This window comes from Schistocerca gregaria, chromosome 7 (assembly GCF_023897955.1).
Source record: "Schistocerca gregaria isolate iqSchGreg1 chromosome 7, iqSchGreg1.2, whole genome shotgun sequence".
Lineage (NCBI taxonomy): Eukaryota > Metazoa > Arthropoda > Insecta > Orthoptera > Acrididae > Schistocerca > Schistocerca gregaria.
The window spans coordinates 411525900-411549116 of NC_064926.1; the positions used below are offsets into that span (position 1 = coordinate 411525900).

The 23217-nt window shown below is 43.3% G+C and overlaps 1 protein-coding gene across 1 annotated transcript in view; it reads left to right on the forward strand.

The window, feature by feature from the left end:
- The window catches only part of LOC126281991 (lachesin-like), a 1255045-nt gene that overhangs the window by 840483 nt on the left and 391345 nt on the right, over positions 1 to 23217 (forward strand). The window contains exon 2 of the mRNA XM_049981377.1: positions 17931 to 18121. Within this exon, the coding sequence (XP_049837334.1) occupies positions 17931 to 18121 (191 nt within the window). The remainder of the gene's footprint in view (positions 1 to 17930; positions 18122 to 23217) is intronic.

Below are 23217 nucleotides of genomic sequence, written 5' to 3' on the forward strand. Positions count from 1 at the left end.
CCAGAATGATCTACAGTGTGTCGACACGTTTCCTTGGTCTGCTCGATCACCAAATTTGTCTCCAGGAGAGCACATATGGGGCATCCTTGGATAACTCCACCGTCACCCACAGACAAGATTGTCCCTGTACTGGCAGAATGGAAGCTGTGAGGACGGGTCGTGAATCGAGCTTGGGTAGCGTAGTTGGTAGAGCACTTGCCCGCGAAAGGCAAAGGTCCCGAGTTCGATTCTCGGTCCGACACACAGTTTTATTCTGGCAGGAAGATTCATATCAGCGCACACTACGCTGCAGAGTGAAAACCTGAGATCACATGAAAGTCCAAAAAAAAAAGGAAAATGTAAATTCGTAAAATTCATCTCACAGGAAAAGGAACATCGGCGTCAGTGTTTATATGATTCCTAAATTTCATTTAAGTTTTCATTTCATTCATTTAGTCTTCAATACTTTATTACTACGTTCATCCTCCAGTCTTTTATTGCTGATAATATTTGCTTTAGCTTCTTCCAACAATTTGTCTCCCTGTTCATTATAGTCAATGCGAAAATTTCACCCACAAAATATGGAATAAGTCCTGTTGGTTTATTTTCCGAATTCTTCAACAGGCTCTACATAAACTTTATTTCGTCTTTGTCTAGCCTTCCATTATGCCTTGCAGATATTTTTCCTTTTGCTGTTCATCATACTATATATGAACATTTGAATCGTGATGAAAATTACTTCGAACTTGTAGCTTCCTTTATTTAGTCTTGGACTTCAAACAACCTTGCAAACATAAACGGCAACCATCTCAGATATGGATTCATGATCATTCAACTAGCAAGGCTATCGTATTCATTGGTGTAACACTAACCAATGTTTCGAATGCAATAACACACGACGCTTGGGTGATATTCTATAATATTTATTCTTTTACAAACCCTTTTCTGATTTTACGCCATCATTAAGTGCAAAAATAAATATCTTTGTATCTCAAGATGGTTCAGCAGCCGAAAACCGGCTTGTAAAGCAATAAATATCAAATATCGTACAGGGTGGAGCGAAAGTCACAATCGAAAATGTTTAATGTTATTACTTTGAAGTACGAAGTAAAATGAACATAGGACAAGTACGACTGCATTAACTCTAGGTGAAAATGCATTTAACAGAAAAAGTTACTCGAAAGAGTGGAATAACACAGAAACGACTGGTTTGCTGAACATTATTCTCGGCGCAGAGTTGAATTCGCTGCCATGTGAGACTGCAAGCCCTGCGCAGCATTTCGGGGGTAATCATTCTCAGGGTCTTCTTTCTGCTTTTTAGCGGAATTCATGCTAATGTACGGGTAGCGGAAATCTTCTCGTTTGAGACAAACCATAGCCATGTAGTGCAAGTCAATATATCCTGGCGTTTGGGCGGCCATATAAGAGGCCCTCAAACGTAAACGGAAACTGGTTTCAATTACGAATTACTTAATTTCCACATATAAACAGTAATGCCTTAAACAGTCATATAGTACAACGTCGTTCATGAGGCTAAGTTTGTCGAATTCAGATAACAGTCAGTGAGGTAACATAAGAAGGTGCGACGTCCCTGACAGAGATCCATCGGAGAGATATTGTAAGATCACTGGTAACACTGGCCCATATCATAACATGAGGAATGTGTTGGTTAATTTCTTCACAATAATGAGGGCTGTCTTTCCCCCAGATGTAAACATTTCGAAAACAGGAAGTACAACACACTGCACATTCAGCTGTCGTCAAAAGCTTATGGTGAGCTGTTATGTCGAAAAAGTAACAGTTCGCATGAATGACGTCGTTTAGTCATAACTTGATCACTAAATTCATTGATGCTGCCGCCTCGAAATGAACTATAACCTTCTTCCTGGAATGCATGGACTTTCTGGGAATATTCATCTCCGCCCACTTCATGTTGCTTTTACTGGTGAACGAAGCAATGACACATTTAAGTGTTCAGCAACTTCATTATCGTTGTCATGTTACTTGCGTCTTCAATTGCGTGGTGCATCTGTCTGAGACGTGTATGAGAATGTTAGTCTCCTTACCGGTTTCTTCCTCCAAGCGGTGAAAAAGATTCTCCCTCTTTTCATCGCGTTCACCCGTTCTCTCCCCTTCTCCTAAGAAGGAGACGTTCTTCAATTCCGAATCTGCGTTTACCCGCCAACACACTGAGGTGCCAAAAGTCATACCTCCCAATATCGTGTTGGTCCTCCTTTTGCCCGGTACAATGCAGCAAGTCTACGTGGTATGGGCTCAACGAGTCTTTGTAAATCCCCTGTCGAAATATTAAGCCATTCTGAGCTATAACAGTACATAAGTGAGAAAGTGTTTTCCGTGAAGAATTTTGCGCACGAACTGACCTCTCGATTATGTCCCGTAAATGTTAGATGGCGATCTGGGTGGTAAAACCATTCGATTGAATTTTTATAGAATGTACCTCAAAGAAGTTACGAAAAATTGGGGCCCAGTGACATGAAGCATTGTCATCCACAAATATTCCGACCTCCATGAATGGCTGTAAATGGTGTCCAAGTAGCTGACCATCCAGAGGGCTCAGTGCATTCCACAAGAACACAGTCCACACCATTATGGAGACACCAGCAGCTTGCACAGTGCCTTGTTGACAACTTGGTTCCGTAGCGTCTTGGGGTCTGCGCCACACTAGAACCCTACTATCGGCCCTTACCAACTGAAATCGGAATTCATCATAAGAGGCCACTGTTTTCCAGTTTCCTACGGTCCAACCGATATGGTCACGAGTCCAGGAGAGGCGCTGCAGCCGATGAAGTGCGGTTAGCAAAGACACCCAGTCGGTCGTCTGCTGCTATAGCCCTTTAACACCAAATTTTGCCTCACTGTCCTGACGGATATTTCGACGTATGTCCAATATTGATTTCTGCAGTTATTTCGGGCATTTCTACAGAAACTACACTGCTCTTGGTCTTTAAGTGAAGGTCGTCGGCCACTGCGTTGTCCTAGGTGAAAGGTAATACGTGATATTTGGTATTCTCGGCATACTCTTCATACTGGGGACCTCTGAATACAGATTACGAGATGGAATGTTCCATACGTCTAGGTTCAACAACCATTCCGCTTTCAGAGTCTGTTAATTCCCCTCGTGTGGCCAATCACAACGGAAAACGTTTCACATGAACCACATGACAGCTCCGCGAATGCATTTCTCTTCCATACCCGATGTACGTCATACTACTGCCATCTGGATATGTGCATTTCGGCATCACTTCACTTTTGTCTCCTTAGTCTCTAACACAAATTTTTACTAGAGTACCACTTCGTAGTGAAGCAGAACACCATTGCATGCCGTATCAGTCGCCGAAACCGCAAGCAAAACGCAATTGGATGCCGTATTTTCATGGTGGGACGCCTGCATTGTTATAATTTGATTGCCCTCTACCGAGAGACAGATGAAATATGTGCAGGTACATTACTTTCGATCTAGAAAACATTTCCAGATCCATGTTACTGCGATACTATAAGCTCAGTATTTTCTGATCGCGACTTCTGGCCCACAGACTAGATTATTGCGCTAGTGTCGTGAGTTATTTCATTCGTAATGCATGAAACATTCTATCAACGACTAAGGCAACAGTCAATTAACGCACGTATTAAAGTGACTTCGTAAACTTGTAGCCAATTTCAATACATTATTTACTCTGTTTTCCACAGATCCACTAATGAGCGTCCGATAAATTATTCCACAAGGTAAAACCGAGAGGGCTACACGATAAACTTCGCATCTACTCTTACGCAGAGTAGAGTTTAAGCGAAATATTTCGTAGGGAATGAGCGTATTACTATAGGTCGGAGGACGACACGTCAGTTGATCTTTAGATTGTCATCGCTGTGGACCGGATAAAATGTCTGCCGTGAGTAAGGTGCGAAGAATTTAATGAATTTCTCATTTCAGAAAGTAGTGCTTCGTTTAATTTATCCCAACCAATGGACGTTCTTTGTCTCTCTTTCAGGGCTTTTGCCTTTTTAAATCGTCGCGCAAGCCTTTGTACGGAGCACTTTGAGCGGCACGCGCCGTAAGCAGCTTAAGCATACCGCCGTTCTCCTCCGCAACCCGCAGCGCCGGCCGACTACTGTTTACATAATAATGAAAGTTAGTGTGGGAGGCCCACGGTCACAGGCCGCGATACGGCGAACGTTCCTCCGCCTTTTTAATGCAAATCCACTCGTGGACTACCTGCAGACCTTTCCTTTTTGTTTCTTTATCGTTTTTTTTTGTTTTTTGTTTTTTTGTTTTTTTGCTTCCTTCACTAGGAGAAGGAATAAATTACTCGAATGCGAAAACTTTTAAATTAAGGCTTCCCTCTGAGAACAGTTTTTTGTTGTTTCAACACTTATGTGAGCAGAGCTTTGAAACATTCACAATGAAATCGTTGCTATGTGGTGTATGGAAACATTGAATTTCATATTAGTTATTACAACATCACAAAGTTATTTACCTATTAAGCTGGAGGGTCGCAATTGCAACTATGTCTTCAACGGTGCCAACTGCATCAGCGGGATGAGTGTGGAAACGACGAATTCTATACTTTGTCAGGCAATATGGATAAACAATTGAAAAATAAGTGAATAACGTACGGGATGGTTACACTTAACCATTTCCATGTACTTTTATCTCATGCAGGGGCCGAGGGACTCGACATTCCGACGGGTGGCTGGTGCTCCCATCTTTAGATCAGAATGAGAAACACATCAAAATGCCCACCGCTGCCAGATGTTGCACCGACAACAACTGACAAAGTATTATATGTCTGTTCTGCTCAATATGGTTGCAGGAAGACGTCGTTTTGGTGCTATTTCGTGGTTTCTTTTGTATACCTGCAGAAATTGGTGTTTGTACGTAACTTCACAGTACTTATTTAGTATTTCGTGCAATTTTCTTGATTTCAGCGCATGAAAGAAAATATCTAGTCCATTCGAATGCATCAAAAATATGCTGTAAATGTGTGGGAATATTTGCTCCCACGTCCAAGTTGCCCATACGTCTAACACTGTTCCACACTTTTAGTGTAGACATTTTGCCTGTTTACTGAAGTGTTATGCACATTCTCTTATCTTTGGTATTTCTCTCTACAGAATTACTTTACCAGTAAGAAAGACGTGCTATAGTATCTGTTCTCACTTCCTGAGAATGAGCCAGTTTTCGACACTGAATCAGGCGATGTTTCAACAGATGAGGAAACTAATATATTGAACATCCTTCCACAGACTCCTGCTACTTTTTAACAAATGCCGTCAGTAATAGATAATAGTTCGTGTCTGCGTTCGCTCTTTTCATGTTCTCCCAAAAAGTCGTCAAAAGTTCTTGCTCTGAGTGATAGTGATGAGATCCGTGAAACTGACTGGGATGAAACACTGCCTCAGTTTCTGGCAGAGAAAGCTTAGCTCTACCAAAGAAAACGTTGTCTGAAACGTGTCGTCCATACTAGTCTCTTATTGACATCTTCAATGAAACTATCATTCAGAATACTGTTCAGTAAATAAACGTGTATGGTTCCTTAGAACGACAGCAGTTTTCTGTTGATCTCTGAAACACCTGTAACAACAAAGAATTGGGAGGACATGACAGACTCTGAACTCAAAGCATTTGTTGGGTTGCTCATTATTATGGGCATCCACGACGTTCGTCAAATTACTGTAGTTCTGATACCCTTCTGCATGTTAAAATAGTGTCGAAAGTAATGACTCTAAGTAGGTCCAAAAATTTTTAACAACCTTCATCTCATCGATAATTCGAAGGCATTGGGGAAGGGTGCTCCTGTATATGATAAGTTGCCTAAAGTGAGGCCTTCAGCTGACGCCCTAAACACTAATTTCTTAGAGGCACATAATCATTCATACACTCCTGGAAATTGAAATAAGAACACCGTGAATTCATTGTCCCAGGAAGGGGAAACTTTATTGACACATTCCTGGGGTCAGATACATCACATGATCACACTGACAGAACCACTGGCACATAGACACAGGCAACAGAGCATGCACAATGTCGGCACTAGTACAGTGTATATCCACCTTTCGCAGCAATGCAGGCTGCTATTCTCCCATGGAGACGATCGTAGAAATGCTGGATGTAGTCCTGTGGAACGGCTTGCCATGCCATTTCCACCTGGCGCCTCAGTTGGACCAGCGTTCGTGATGGACGTGCAGAGCGCTTGAGACGACGCTTCATCCAGTCCCAAACATGCTCAATGGGGGACAGATCCGGAGATCTTGCTGGCCAGGGTAGTTGACTTACACCTTCTAGAGCACGTTGGGTGGCACGGGATACATGCGGACGTGCATTGTCCTGTTGGAACAGCAAGTTCCCTTGTCGGTCTAGGAATGGTAGAACGATGGGTTCGATGACGGTTTGGATGTACCGTGCACTATTCAGTGTCCCCTCGACGATCACCAGAGGTGTACAGCCAGTGTAGGAGATCGCTCCCCACACCATGATGACGGGTGTTGGCCCTGTGTGCCTCGGTCGTATGCAGTCCTGATTGTGGCGCTCACTTGCACGGCGCCAAACACGCATACGGCTATCATTGGCACCAAGGCAGAAGCGACTCTCATCGCTGAAGACGACACGTCTCCATTCGTCCCTCCATTCACGCCTGTCGCGACACCACTGGAGGCGGGCTGCACGATGTTGGGGCGTGAGCGGAAAAAGGCCTAACGATGTGCGGGAGCGTAGCCCAGCTTGATGGAGACGGTTGCGAATGGTCCTCGCCGATACCCCAGGAGCAACAGTGTCCCTAATTTGCTGGGAAATGGCGGTGCGGTCCTCTACGGCACTGCGTAGGATCCTACAGTCTTGGCGTCATCCGTGCGTCGCTGCGGTCCGGTCCCAGGTCGACGGGCACGTGCACCTTCCGCCGACCACTGGCGACAACATCGATGTACTGTGGAGACCTCACGCCCCACGTGTAGAGCAATTCGGCGGTACGTCCACCCGGCCTCCCGCATGCCCACTATACGCCCTCGCTCAAAGTCCGTCAACTGCACATACGGTTCACGTCCACGCTGTCGCGGCATGCTACCAGTGTTAAAGACTACGATGGAGCTCCGTATGCCACGGCAAACTGACTAACACTGACGGCGGCGGTGCACAAATGCTGTGCAGCTAGCGCCATTCGACGGCCAACACCGCGGTTCCTGGTGTGTCCGCTGTGCCGTGCGTGTGATCATTGCTTGTACAGCCCTCCCGCAGTGTCCGGAGCAAGTAAGGTGGGTCTGACACACCGGTGTCAACGTGTTCTTTTTTCCATTTCCAGGAGTGTATTATGCGTTGATGAGGCTATGATACCTTTCAATTGAAGATAGAGCATAAAACAATATATACCTATGAAGCTTAGAAAAAGTGTACAAGTTCCGGTGCTTGGATGATACCAAGACACTATTTACTGCAATTCAAGATCTGTTGTGGAAAAGAAGAAGACAATAATGCTACTATTCCTCTTGCTAGAAGGGTTGTACTCTAACTGTGTTCACACATGAGAAGCAGTAAATGTATTGTTGCGTTTGACAACTCTTTCAATTCGTACGCCCTAATGAAAACATTTATGGATAATGGAAAATATTCTGGAGATACTGAGAGAGTGAACAGTATGTCGTCCGAAAACGATGAAGAAAAACAACAAGCTTTACAGGGCGAGTTGAGGGCGTGTATCAAAGATTCAGTCGTTGCAATAATGTGGAAGGACACAAAAAAGTAACAGTGTCCCTGGTGAACTTAGAATTACAAATGTGTGTGAACATCTGCTGAAGAAAACTGTGAAATAGAGGTATTTTCTTGTGTGAACTACTATAAAAGGTGAAAAAAAGAGCGAGAGTAAAGTGCTTAAATTGCAATTTCGCTTTGTGTGTAGATCTTTGCTTCACACTATTCCATAACATGCAGTAATTAAACCTTCGTTAATATTTTGTGAATAAAAGATAATCTGGCACTCGCATAATTTTTACTTAGTTTTGCAGTATCTAGTTTTATAACAAGAAGTTCCTAAAATGTGTGGCAGTATCATCATCGAGCTGTGGTAAGCCATCACTCGATGTATATTATCAAAAAAATAGGAGCATAGAAAACCTTGGTTTTTGCATAGTACAGCATAGGTGGTTCATATCAAGTAAGTGAACCACCAACTGTCACCTATAATTACCACAGAAAAGTGTGACCACCCTGCGTGACGAACGAGTGATCGTACGACAATGAACTTTGTGGAAATATCTGTAAGAACGTTTGTAAAGGCATGTGAATGACAGATAACGAATAAACCATTGAAAGAAATGCGTTTTTATTTCTATATGAGAGGCTAGCAAGTGTTAACTGCGAACCATGTTTACTTTACAGGCTGCAAAAGTTGCTCAGTGTGACGACAATCTGCATAGATGACAGTATCGAACCGCACTAGAGAGTGCTCTACCGCTTTCCGAGCCAACGATGGACCATGGATGTTGAGCTGTCGCGAGCTCGATACAGCTCGTACCCTGCTTGAAGATTGTGCAGTCTGTCCAGCATTATCAGCCGTGTCAATACCTCCCCTCAATACGTGACGCAATTGGCCATCGACCACTCCCAGGACCAATACCCTAATCAACAGTCAATTGGAACTTCGTGTTCGTTAACCCCAGTACAGAAAGAGACCTCTCAATTCTACTCTACTGCGTCTACAGCGAAGAGAAGCTGCAATTTTGTTGTTGTTCAGATAAAACGGCTATACGTTATACCTTATCGAGACACATGTTGACCGTCTGCAAACATAATTCACACTGATGGCTGTGTTCCAAATGACTTTGTTTCATCCCTATGTCGCCGTAACAGTACCGCCTAACAACAAGTTATGACAATATAAGAAATTTTCAAATTCTGCAGCGCAGAGTCTGAACATTATTTTTATAGAGATTGATAACCATATGGAAAATATTTTCCGCTTACACAGGCTCACGTAGCGAAAAGCTTTAGTAATGTAGTCATAATTCGTATTTTCTCTTCTAAGATGGATACTGCTGCGATCCGCCATATTGTTATGTGACCATGTGCTTGCCTACCACGAGCATCATATGTCATGTAATTAGATAAGTAATTATGTTGATGTTTTATCTTTACTCGAGGTTCTAGCAGATAATGTTTATTGTTAGGATATTTAGTATATTGTTAGAATATTTACTTTTAGTATCCAGATTGAAAGGCCCTGCTAGACCCGAAGGACAGGACAGGTAGTTTGATTTGTTGAAAGGGGGCCAAAATGAGTGGCTGTCAGTTGCACTCGAACAGATATAACTTTATATAATCGACCAAACATTATAGTACAAATTCTTGAACTTAGTTATTGCTTGAATACACCACACTATCTTACGCCTTAATTTACAAAATTTTAATTTACAAAAACAGCTAAAAGGTAATAACTCAAAATTCTGACGCCAAAAGAATATTTAGAAGGTAGAAGGCCTCACGTTAAGTATGTTCTATAATTTGGCTAAAGGCCCTAAAATCTAACACTTGAAATTTAACAACCTAAATTTAAAGACGGCTGAAGGCCGATGATTTAAGAATCAAGGTAACATTATACAAAAAAGCACTAGCAGAAGGCCTTTTCTTCAATTAGGCTGAAGGTCCCAAACAGACGGATGCTCGAAAGACCAAGACTCTTAATTTAAATACGGCTTAAGGCCCCATGACTTAAAACTCAAGGTAAAAAAAATTGAAACAACAAAGCCTTATCTTAAATTAGGCGGAATGCCCAAACAATCTAACTCTTGACAAGCAAAGAACTTTAATTTTAAAACGGCTGAAGGCCCATAACTTAAAACACCACTAGAAGCAATTCAACATTAATACAAAACCATCGTCTATGTGCCATACAAATACACACAACAGAAAATAAGAAAAGGCAGTGCAGCTAACGGCGCTCAGAAGTTTCGGGAGTGGGCCAGCACTTGGAATACTAACGTTCAGTTAGGTGAGACAGGCAATCGGCCCAACCATTCTCGATCCGACGACAACCCAACCAACAGACGGTCAACGGACACACCGACAAGGTAACTTGCGCTCCACTCGACCAACATACAACCAGGAGTTCAATCCAAACGTAAAAGGCATGGACGCCCACAACCAAGCATACATTAAGCTGTCGAACAACACACCATGCTGGACAGCGACAACAAGGTGAGTAGGCGACACTGCCTAAATTTAAGTCAACGGACAGGGCTGGTAACCTGAACATTAACGGACGGTGGCAAAACCTTCGCCAACTCGAACACACACGTTGTTGCTCGCGGAAATGTCCCAACAGCCAACAACGAGAACCAAAAGGCACAATATGAACAGTTTTGACTTGATGGTAAATTAAATCCAAACTCAACTTTCGTGTCCAGGGTCGGTGAGCCACGGACCTCGTAGCAATGGAAACAGCCCCACACAGGCCGACACTGCATAGAGACCACCAGCGGCCCGGCCAAACTATGCCCCGATGAGATTTTTTCGCCTCTCCGCACCAAACGACCGACTGCTCGCACACCAGAACGGAGACAACACTAAAATAACTGAGCAGCCGACATCACAAGCTATACGACTGTTAAATATTTTGAAAAAAAGGTATATTTGTGCCTTTAGCTGTATAGTTGTAAGTTTATTCTCTACCTGTTTCAGTTGTTCTCATCTTCACAGAAGAAATACACTGTACTTCAGTGGATCACAAAGTACATTTACGTCAAATATGACTACCAAATGTGGAGCAAACATGTCAAAAGAGTCTGTCTGAACGTAATCCATTTAAACGTGCTGTACGTAGGCACAATTACAGTAATATATCTCTGTAGCTGTTACGGGTATTTGATGGGGACATTAAACGACACGACCACCTTGATACTGTTCGAAAAGAGTTGTTATATATCAACACGTTTTCCTTTCTATGTCGTCATAATGAATGTCGTCATCATCAAGATCAAAACAGCTTTATGCTCTACTCTCTATGAATATGGCATCCAATTCACAGATGCTACCACGAAAAGAGCCATATGAATTCGAAGACAGTAATTTGTACCAGTAAATGACTTTATAAACATCATGTTCATTAGCTACCTCCAAGAAATCTTTGTCTGTTTAGCAGTGTATATTGTCAGCGCTACATCACGCCACTGGCTGCATAGTGGAAAATTTCTTCATACTCTAGAATGCTAAAAACTAGTCGGTACAAAATCTCGGCTGTCATCTAAAAGACTGAAATATTACATTGAAATGTTCAAGGCGTTTGATTAGCGAGTCTATCTTCTGCTCCCGTTATGGGCGATTTTTCTCGCAGGAACTGGAACTGGAATCCAGTTTTAATGAATATTCCACTGACCAACCAGCAACCGGCGTAACTGGAACATATTTTATCGCTTGATGATCAAGTTCGTTAATCCATAACCGAATGTAAAAAAAAGAACAGTACTTAATAAACGAACAATTCCCAGAGCTGACGAACGCTATGGCTAATAACCGCCACAAATTCTATCGAATTACAAATTTACTGCAGTGTGTTTCAGCCCCCACTTCGTACGACTACTGCGAGATATTTCGCCAAGCTTTTAGTAAACCCTAAATTAAAATTGTTCGATGGTATTAGTATAGTATTAAGGAAATAAATACAGGATTGCCCGCCTGTGTTTCAGTATTTTCGAAAAATACCCTAATTTGCTATTGTGCCATATAGGTCGCTCCGTAGAATTATGCTTGCCGTGTCCCTAAATGGGGTTCTCAAATTACTAGTACAGGGCCAGAAGTGTTTTGGTGTACCGTTGGGGTAATATAGTGTGGCTGTAACTTAATTATCGCTACTTTAGATGACACCCATGAAAACCTAGTATACATAGTAGGTATGAAACGTGGAATCATTTTTAATGATGTGCTTTAGAGAAATAACGAGTAAATCATTGAAACTAACACATTTTAATTCACAAATGAGAAGGTAACATTTGTTAATTGTGTACCATCTTTTACGTTGCAGATTACAATCGTTGCTCATTGTGGCCACAGTGTGCATTGACGACAGCCTCAAACCACTCTAGAGATACCATTTCAGAGTTGTTCGCAGCACTTTGAGAACGGTGGACCATGGAACGTTCAGCTGTCGGAACACACTGGTTTTGTAAATCGCACATTGCGTCCAGCATTCTGAGCCGTTGCAAAAGTAACTTCTTCAACAGTTTGTGGCTTCCATGAGCAATTACCAAAACTCCAGTTAATGCAAACTTCCCAATCATGTCATTCAACCCACGTGCGGAAAGGGGGCGTCTCCGTATTCCTGTAATGTATCGATAGTCGCGGAGAGCAACAGCACTATAGCAGCGGCTTTGGTAAAACAGTTTTGCGAGTAAACCCCTGCTCACCTTATCCAGATCCATGTTAACTGTATTAAGTGCCACCTGACGACCTAAATGTAGAAGAGCCCAGTCTTAGTGGTAAGACGTCCCTATAGCCAGTGGGACCACTTGCAACAGTACTGCAAGTTCGTTTTCATACAAGTCAACATAACGAGTCTTCGTTCCCCAATCCAGTAACGCAACAGATCCAATCAATTTATTCTCTGTCATTACCAGACCAGTCATTTACAGAGAACCATTGTTAAAAATGTGTCTCCGCAAAAGAACGTGGGTTATTATAGGGTAACCGATGTGAGTTACGATCGTTACTGATACGGTTACGAGCGAATCTGGTTTCATCAGTGTGCAGTTGCAGAGAAGCTTCGTCGAAAATTTGTCTTCGCTAAGGAATATTGTTTATCGTAGGACCATCGATGTCATTTACGACAGTTTCTGAAAGGGTTACAAACGAGATTGGTTTCATCAGTTTACAGTATGAATGATTGCTCGGCGATATGCAGTTAGCTATCGACAAAGTTTCAGTCATCTACATTCATTTCTTTCTCAAAAGTGTTGAGTCGGCTGTAACAATCAAAGAGGCTGTGCGTTCTTAATGTCAGCAGTATTATTGTATGTACACTGACATAAAAAATTGCAACAAGAAAAATTAATTAATTAAGTGCAATGAAGTTTCGGGATACATTTGTGTAGATACCACATTTAAACCATTAACCTGGCAAGACCGTAGTTTAATGTAAGCGCAAGACAAGGCACTGCTAATGTGTAATTCTGATACCGTAATAACCGCCGTAACAGCCAGAATGTTTAATGAAAGCATGATGACGTACACGAATAGTGTTGTACAGGTGTCGGATGTCAATTTACGGCATGGAGTTTCATGTTTGTTGCATTTGGTCGGTCAGCACAGGGTTGTTGTTATTGTGGTCTTCAGTCCTCAGACTGGTTTGATGCAGCTCTCCATGCTACTCCATCCTGTGCAAGCTTCTTCATCTCCCAGTACCTACTGCGCCCTACATCCTTCTGAATCTGCTTCGTGTATTCATCTCTTGGTCTCCCTTTACGATTTTTACCCTCCACGTTGCCCTCCAATACTAAATTGGTGATCCATTGATGCCTCAACACATGTCCTACCAACCGATCACTTCTTCTAGTCAAGTTGTGCCACAAACTTCTCTTCTCCCCAATCCTATTCAATAGTTCCTCATTAGTTATGTGATCTACCCATCTAATGTTCAGCATTCTTCTGTAGCACCACATTGCAAAAGCTTCTATTCTCTTCTTGTCCGAATTATTTATCGTCCATGTTTCACTTGCATACATGGCTACACTCCATACAAATACTTTCAGAAATGGCTTCCTGACACTTAAATCTATAGTCGATGTTAACAAATTTCTCTTCGTCAGAAACGCTTTCCTTGCCATTGCTTGTCTACATTTTATATCCTCTCTACTTCGACCATCATCAGTTCTGTTGCTCCCCCAATACCAAAATTCCTTTACTACTTTAATTGTCTCATTTCCTAATGTAATTCCCTCAGCATCACCCGACTTAATTCGACTACATTCCATTATCCTCGTTTGGCCTTTGTTGGTGTTCATCTTATAACCTCCATTCAAGGCACTATCCATTCCATTCAACTGCTCTTCCAAGTCCTGACTGAATTACAATGTCATCGGCGAACCTGAAAGTTTTTATTTCTTCTCCATGGATTTTAATACCTACTCCGAACTTTTAGTTTGTTTCCTTTATTGCTTGCTCAATATACAGATTGAATAACATCGGGGAGAGACTACAACCCTGTCTCACTCCCTTCCCAACCACTGTACAGGGTTAATTAATGCTATTTGTTGATGACGTAGGAGCTGTCGTCCCGTGGTGTCTCATACGTGCTGGATTGAAGGCTAATCTGGTTTTCAAATAGGTCAAGATAATACCTCCACACACTGTAGAGCGTATTGTGTTACAACAGCGCTATGTGGCCGAGCGTTATCCAGTTGGAAAACACCCTCTGTTCATGAACGGCTGTACAACAGGTCGAATCATAAGACTGTCCTACAGTTCTGCAGTCAGAGTCCGTTGGATAACGACGAGAGTGCTCCCTCTGTCATAGGAAACCACGTCGCAGACCTAACTTCATAAGTAGGTATAACGTGTCTAGGATACAGACCGGTTAGTTGCAGGCCGGCCACTGACCTACTTCTAATCGACGCACGGTCATCACTGGTAGCGAACCAGAATCAACTTCCATCAGAAAACACAACAGACCCCCAACCTGCCCCCGAATGAGCTCTCGCTACACACCACGAAAGTCGCAAATGGCTGTCGTGCGGCGTCAATGGAAAGCACGCTGCAGGGCGTCTGGCTCGGAGCTTTCCTTGAAGGCATCGATTTGTAGGAGTTCGTTGTGTCACTGTGATGCCAACTGCTGCTCAGGTGCCTGCCGCAGATGCAATGCTATGCGCCAGAAGCAAACGCCGAACAGGAATCTTTCCGCTTGGTAGTGCCACTTGGCCGTCGGGAGAACTTGCCTTGTAACGACCGTGACAACGGTTGCCAGCATTCATGTACTGTAGCTACATTCCTGCTACGTTTTGCAGAAATACTGCAGAAGAAACATCTGGCTTCTCGTAGCCCTGTTACTTGACCTCTATCAAACTCAAAGATGTGTTGATAATTGCCACTTTGTCGCCTTAAAGGTATTATTCACTAACAGCAACTTGCCACGTCTAGTCTGAAAGATAACTGACGTTCGCGACCGTTACAGCTCGTATAAAAAAAAAAAAAACCTGATTTGCATCCTTATAGTGGTGCTACTTGTGTCACTGTTATGAGGCTGGTGTGATATCAAAACTGACATCATCTTTCAGATGTAGAAACGCGCCAACCAAATTTATTTTATGCTGCACTTCTTGTTTTCTCGATCTTTTTCCGTCTGTGAAGAACGCCGCTATGTTTTGGAATTCTGCATGTGCTTATTGAAGGACTCTGTGCAAACATACGAGTAATGTCCTTTGCTTCATTCACACAATGTTTATTTGTAGGCTCAGATGACATATAACTGCCTGCTTTGTACCACTCACCCGTAGTTTAATTAAAACGCTAGTAAACGCTCTAGAATTTGTTACTTTGCGTTTAGCAAAACTTCTAGCGTATATTCTCAAGTAGTAACAGCATTTGCAGGCCGGTGTGGCCGAGCAGTTCTAGGCGCTTCAGTATGGAACCGCACGACCGCTACGGTCGCAGGTTCGAATCCAGCCTTGGGCATGATGTGTGTGACGTCCTTTGGTTAGTTAGTTTTAAGTAGTTCTAAGTTCTACGGGACTGATGACCTCAGATGTTAAGTCCCATAGCGCTCAGAGCCATTTTTTGAGTAACAGCATATCCGTAACAGGACCGACACAGAAATAATGTATCATCACACTTTAGCATTATGAGTACGTGCGGGCTACTTGAACGATACAGCAGAGTTCTCCAACCAATTACAATCACAGCTGAAAAATTCAAATTTGTAACCTCAACCGCAACTTCACTACTTGAACGTGAAAACAGAAAACGTAGTCGATAAATAAACCCATAGTAACTGGAGTACAACACATGAAATGAAACGTAAACTCGGTGACAAGCTGTCGCTCTGTAACCAATAAGAACTGGACATGTGTTACATGGGATCTTCCTTCTTTTCTATCGCTTACGCCATAGTACCGCAGCGACCGTAGGGTCGGCGTGGTTCCAACGGATTTGGCAATGTTACTTTTAGGGATGGCCGGTTGCCCTTCCTGCTGTCATCCCGTACCCCCATGATGGTATCAGTGTATCTCAACTGTCTGCATCAGGTGTAAACCGTGAAATAGTGCGGACGTGTTTCAAATGTCTGTGACACCTATAAATGAGGCGGAACGTGGAGACCAGCCCAGTATTGACCTAGCGGGATGTGGAAATCCGCCTAAAAACCACATCCAGGATGGCCGGCATACCGGCCCTCGTCGTTAATCCGCCCGGGGCCGGCGCGCCTGCACGAGTCGAAGAAGCAGCGCGTTAGCGCTCACGGCTACCCTGGCGGGTCATACATCTTACATGGGGTATTTTATTTGAATTAGGTTTATGATGTTGTCTCCTAAGATATTTTCTGTTTGCAATGAAACACCCTCCACATATATTCAGTGGTTCTGTTTCTGGTGTAACTCCTCCTTTTCGTTTAGGAATGAAACACGACTGTTAATGTTACCGTCTCTTGGCTTGCTCCTTTAGAGAATTAGTCGTTTATGCTCATTAACAAACACCGAGAGAATTAATTTTTTGTAATTTTCCGCCTGTCCTATCAAAATGAGAGGTAGTGTAATAAAATATACGATAAACACAGAAACCTCCTTCACTTACATCCAGCAGAATAAATAATTTCCAATAGCAGTCATGATGCAGTTTGTAAAGAAGGACTGCGTTCTGTAAGGAATCTTCCAAGCAAAACATAAGAGTAGTCATAATGAGAATGGAACACCACATCCGTTTTTTTGAAGTATTTATTATTCAGACGACTAGTTTCTACGAGACATTTACGTCATCTTCAGGTGCTACTATTAATGAAATAAGTTCGCCATTGAAGGACTAAACGTTCGGAATATACACTTCTGATGAATAGCGGTCAACGACATCTAGTTATTGTACGGATCCTATGATACATGAGCCAATAGCTGGAAGTATGATTTCGATAAAAGTAGGAGGTGTAGGTGACGCAACTGTAGCGTTGAAACTAGATGTCTGAATAAATAAATTCATTTCAAAATACGCCCGTGGTGTTCCATCACCCTTACTTATATTGTCAGATGCTGTCACACGTCCAAAATAAGAACGGACTTTAACAAATTAGTTTAATCCGTCTAGAAAGTAAAGAGTACTTTGTGCTTGTGGCTGGGGAACTGACCTCTCCCAGCTACCACTGCAGTGCACTTTGCTGCTCTGTATGTGTGTTCCACAGCTGTCAGCTCCTGGCGTTAGGGGGTTATTCATGCATCTTGTTGATGTTAACGCGTCTAGTAAAATGTAAACAATCCCTGGACGTGTCAATGCACTACTTCGCCATTGATTCAAAAGACGCGTCACATATTTGTAGGTACATGCTTGTGCTACACATTGTAGTTGGTCCTTACGGTGTAGCTTTGTAGCCATAGTGGATACGGACGAGCTCGTTTCAGTTGACAGACAATATATCAATCCTGGCAGATTAAAAATGTGGTCCGGACAGCGACTAGAAGCAGGAACAAATGCTCTATCTAATGAGCAATTCCACCACCGCTCACGACCTGCCCTCGAAGCTTTACTTCCGGCAGTACCTCATCTGTTATCTTCCAAACTTTGCACAGTTGTCCTGCATATCCTACAGAAGTACCACTCCTTTATTCCGCGAAAGGATGGTCCCACTTTCGAGCCCTCTCCAACACACACCCCAGGTTAAAAGTTCATCCTGAACACAGTATACTAGGAGTTAACTTAACTGACCCGTGTGGCCAGCACCTTGGAGTGAAGACTGTCTTGTGAGGAGAGTTGTGTGGTGCCGCAGGTTCCGGCGCCGCTGGAGACGGCGCTGGCGGCGGCGGCGCAGACGGCGCGGCGGTGCAGCAGCTGCCGCGGCCGGTGCTCGACGACCCCATCGCCGACCCCGACTTCACGGACGAGATCCGCAACGCGACGGTGGCCGTGGGCCGCGAGGCAGTCCTCTCCTGCCCAGTCTCCAACCTGGGACCCTACAAGGTAACACAGAGTTTTATTCTCGTTGTTGTTGTTTCGCCCTCGACTCCACCTACTGATGTGGGACGAGAGACGGACCGTTAGCGGCGAAAATATCCCGCTGATCAGCCTGAAAGACTAAAATAAAAAAAAAGTTATTAAATAAAGGGTACATAACTTCAAAAGACAAAACAATGGAACTACCATCTCAGTAACGTGTTCGTCCACCTTAGTGACGCAGGTATCAGAGACTTTCGGTGGCATGGATTCCACAAAGCACTGGTAGCTTTCCGCATGTACATGGCACCTCTAGTCTACGCACAGGTAACTCAGTTTCCGTTCATTATGGATCGGTTGATTGTGTACGACGAGCTGCTGCCCGATAGCAAACCAGATGTGTTCCACCGGTTTCAGATTAACCGAAGTTGGGGGCTAAGACAACAAGCTGATGTTCGTAGCCCAAGGTTATGGCTTTGTGACATGGACAGTTACCCTGTCGTCTTCTTCGGGATGACATCAGTCAGAAAGGGATGCAGGTGGCCCGCAATAAAAAAAATGGTTCAAATGGCTCTGAGTACTATGGGACTTAACTGCTGAGGTCAACAGTCCCCTAGAACTCAGAACTACTTAAACCTAACTAACCTAAGGACATCACACACATCCATGCCTGAGGCAGGATTCGAACCTGCAACCGAGCAGTGGCGCGGTTCCAGACTCTAGCGCCTAGAACCGCTCGGCCACTTCGGCCGGCAGTCCGCAATAATGTTCACATTTTTCGCATCTGACATGGTACCTTTCGTTAAGTACCAGAGCTCCCTAGTGAGCCCGATTGAACGTCCCTTGCTGCCGCTCCTCCCACCCTGACCCTGCTACCAATGTTACACACAGAGGAGAGAGCGGATAGGTGGAAAGAGTACATTGAAAGCCTCTATGACAGGGAAGAATTCTCTGAAAAAGTGGTGCAAGAAACAAGAGACGATAACGAAAATGTAGGGGATCTAGTATTAGAAACAGAATTTAAAAAGGCTTCGGAAGACTTAAGATCGAATAAGGCAGAAGGGACAGATAACATTCCACAAAAATTTCTAAAACCACTAGGTAAGTGGCAACAACAACACGACTATTCTCCGTGGTGTGTAGATACACCATCAGACTTTCGGGGAAACATCGCGCACCGAATTCCGAAGAGCCGACAAGGGCGAGAATTAACACACAATGAGCTAAACAGCTGATGCATCAGAGTTACTGACATCAATGAAGGACAGGAAAACGGAAGGGAAAATTGAGAATCCCTTAGATTACTATAAGTTTCACTTTAGGAAAGGTAAAGGCAATAGAGAGGCAGCTGTCGCTTTGTGGTTCGCAATGGAACCAACGGTGAAGAAAAATCATGTCATGTTCACAGCATTTGTCGACCTCGAAAAAGCGTTCGTCAACGTCAGATGGTGCAAGACGTTAGAAATTATAAGAATCACAGACGTAAGCTACAAGAAGACATAGATGTTACGCAGTATTTGCAATAATGAAGAAACATAAGACTGAAACAGTAAGAACGAAATGCAGGTATCAGAAGGGATATAAATAGTCTCTCACCTCTACCGTGGTTAGCTCATTGAACTTGCATTCGGATGGACAACGATTCAACACCGAGTCTGGCCTTTCGGATTTAGTTTTTCTGCGATTTCCCTAAATCGCTTCAGGTGACTGGCGGGATGATTCCTTTGAAATTGAACGGCCGATTTCCTTCTCCATCATTCCCTAATCCGAGCTTGCGCTCCATCTCTAAAGACCTTACGGTCGACGTGACGTTAAAGACTAATCTCCTCCTCCTTACCTCTACTGTTCTGTCTCCACATCACAGAAGCAATGACGGAAACAAAAGAGATGTCCAGCACAGGGATTAAAATTAACAGTGAAAGGATTTCAATGATAACATTCGCTGATGACATTTCTATCCTGGGTGACAGTGAAGAATACCGGCTTAGTTGAATGTAATGAACAGCATAATGAGTGAAGACTTTAACTTCGAAGTAAATAGAAGAAAGACGAAAATAATGAGAAGTAGCAGAAATGAGAATACCAATATACATGGTTACGTCAGAACTGGTGATCACAAAGTAGATGAAGCTAAGGAATTCTGCTACGAAGACAGCAAATACTCCGTAATGGACGGAGCAAGCAGGACTCTAGCACTTGCATAGAGGGGATTAATGGCAAAGGGGAGTCTACTAGTATCAATTAATGTAAGTCTGGAGCATAGCATTGTATCGGGCGAAACATGGACTTGTAGGAAAGCACAACAGAAGAGTATGCAAGCATTTGAAATGTGTGTGCCACCGAAGAATGTTGAAAATTAGCTGGATTGATAAGGTAACGAATGATGAGGTTCTCCACAGAATCGGCGAAGAAGGGATTGTATAGAAAACACGAAGGTATCCGCTAAGAGAACATGGAATAATTACATGTTGCTATAGGGAGATATACAGGCAGGCAGAAGTTGGAATACGTCCAGTACGTAATTCAGGACGTAGGCTGGATGTGCACAGGAAAGGAATTCGCGATGCGCCGCATCAAACCAGTCAGACGGGATACGACTTGACAAAATAAATAAATAAATAAATAATCTGTACTAGACCGATTCCCCATTCGTCTCTGCTTCACACATACACGTCATCTGCCACGTCTCGCTCTCATAGCGCCAATAACTGCCATTCAGTCTCACGATGAAATGTGATCATAATGTTTTGGTATATCAGTATAAGTTTTTAACGTTTATATAAAGATGAATTTGGCGAATTGACTTAATTTAAGATTACACTGCTGACTTCCTTAATTTGTAACCACAAGCAAAAAAGTATAAGTTGCAGAAAATGAATAAATTAATATTACAATACGTTCCAGATAAGTGAAATGTGAAAATGAAGTACCATACACTGAGGTGACAGAAGTCATGGGACGCCACCCAATAACGCGTCGGACCACCTTTCGCCCGACGTAGTGCAGAACTCGACGCAGTACAGTATCAACAAATCGTAAGAAGTACCCTGCCCCTGCAGTAGTCCATATTTGCGAAAGTGTTGTCAGTGCAGGAATATGTACAAGAACTGACCTCTCAATTATGCGACATAAATGTTTGATGGGATTCATGTCGGGCAATCTGGGTAGAGAAATTATTGGCTCTAGTTTTCTAGGGTGTTCTTCAAACCAATCGAGAACAATTATTGTCTGGTGACATGGCGCATTTTCATCCATAAAAATTGAATCGTTGAATGGCTACAAACGGTCTCCAAGTAAATAAACATAATCATTTCCAGTCATAGGTTCAGTTGGACCAGACGGCGCAGTCCGTTCCATTTAAACGCAGCCCACCCCACAATGTAGCCATCAGCAATTAGCACAGTGCCTTGTAGACAACACGAGTCCATGGTTTCGTGGAGTCTGCGCCACACTCGAACCCCATGATCAGCTCTTGCCAACTGCAATAGGGGACTCATCTCAGCCGTCTATTGATACTTTTAATTTATGTGCTCATAGTATAGCGAGATGTTGGTGTTGTATGATGATGATGACGATGAGAGAAACGAGTGGCTGAAAGCACGTCTAGGGTCTACCTGATATGGCTAAGAGCCCAGGAGAGGGGCTGCAAGCTATGTCGAGCTGTTAGCAAAGACACTCGTGTCGGTCAGCTGTTGCCATAGTCTATTAACACAAAATTTCGTCCCGCTACCATATAAAATACGTTCGTCGTCCGTCCCATACTGATTTCTGGCGATATTTCATGCGTTCTTACTTGTTCGTTATTATGGCACTCTATGCAAACGTCGCTGCTCCGGTCGTTACGCAGAAGCCGTCGGGCACTGCGTTGTCAGTGATGGGAGATAATGCCTCACATTTGACATTCTCAGCACACTCTTCACACAGTGGACCTCGGAATACTGAAGTCCCTAACAATTTCTGAAACTGAGTGTCTCATGTGCCTAGCTCCAACTCCCGTTCCGCTTTTATAGTCTGTTAATTCCCGTGTGCGGCCATAATCACATCGGAAACCTTTCCACATGAATCACAAGAGTACAAAATGACAGATCCGTCAACGCTCTGCAATTTTATAACTTGTGTACGCGATACTATCGCCATCTGTGTATTTGCATGTCACTAATCAGTATCCCATGAATTCTGTCACCTCAATGTACTTCTTTAAAAACTGATGAACTTACACTGGGGAAGGAAACAGAAACGTTAGACGGTTTTTAGAGTTTTAGAACGTCGGCAGAAGTGGAAGAGGTTGTTGGGTTGTTTCTAAGAGTGTGTGCGTGTGGGTGCTATTCTGTCATTCTGCGCAAGGGATTAACCTGAGATGTACCCTTTACCCTGTGTCTCCTGCAAGATGCAATTTCCACCCCCACACTACTACAGAAGTCAGACAGACGCTCCTAACGTTATAGAGAGAAATGCCTGCAAACTTTCAGCAATAAATATCTTCTGGAATCGTCCGCTGTATGGATATGTCACAATAATTCACAAAGTTTCTTACGTAACTAGTGGGATACTTTGGTTCCGGAGTAGTGCTAGTTAGTGTAAGAAATACATGAAACTAACGAAAATTATTATTTATTTTGCTAAAATTCTGAGAAATCACAATGCCACCTTTAGTTATGAACTCAACTAGTTTTTTTCCGGGTTCTTTTCAGAATGTGAAGTTACCTCTTAAGGATAGTATTCGCTAATGAAATTACTATACAAAGTTTAAGATTGTTATTGACTTAGCAGAATGGCTGAGAGCCGCCCCTATCCAACTTGAATAATTATCTGTTAGAATGTTGCTAGGTACGGTCCAGGCTGTTGCGTGTGAAATGCAGTGAAGTGTACTGTTGTGGAGGAACTACAGGACTCGCAATAGCTGTAGCGCACAATACTGTAAGCAACGATGACTGCTGTCTGCGCCGCTCGCTGCTGACAAATAAAATAACTCTCGTTCTATCTGGATTGACCTTTGCCAACCAAACTCTCCCTACACTTTAATGAAGTCTAGGACTCCTATTCGCCCTTTGTCTATTGGCGTGGTACACCGGTCAGATAACCAGTCCATCGCTGTGCCACTCAAAAATTCTCTCGCAGGCGTT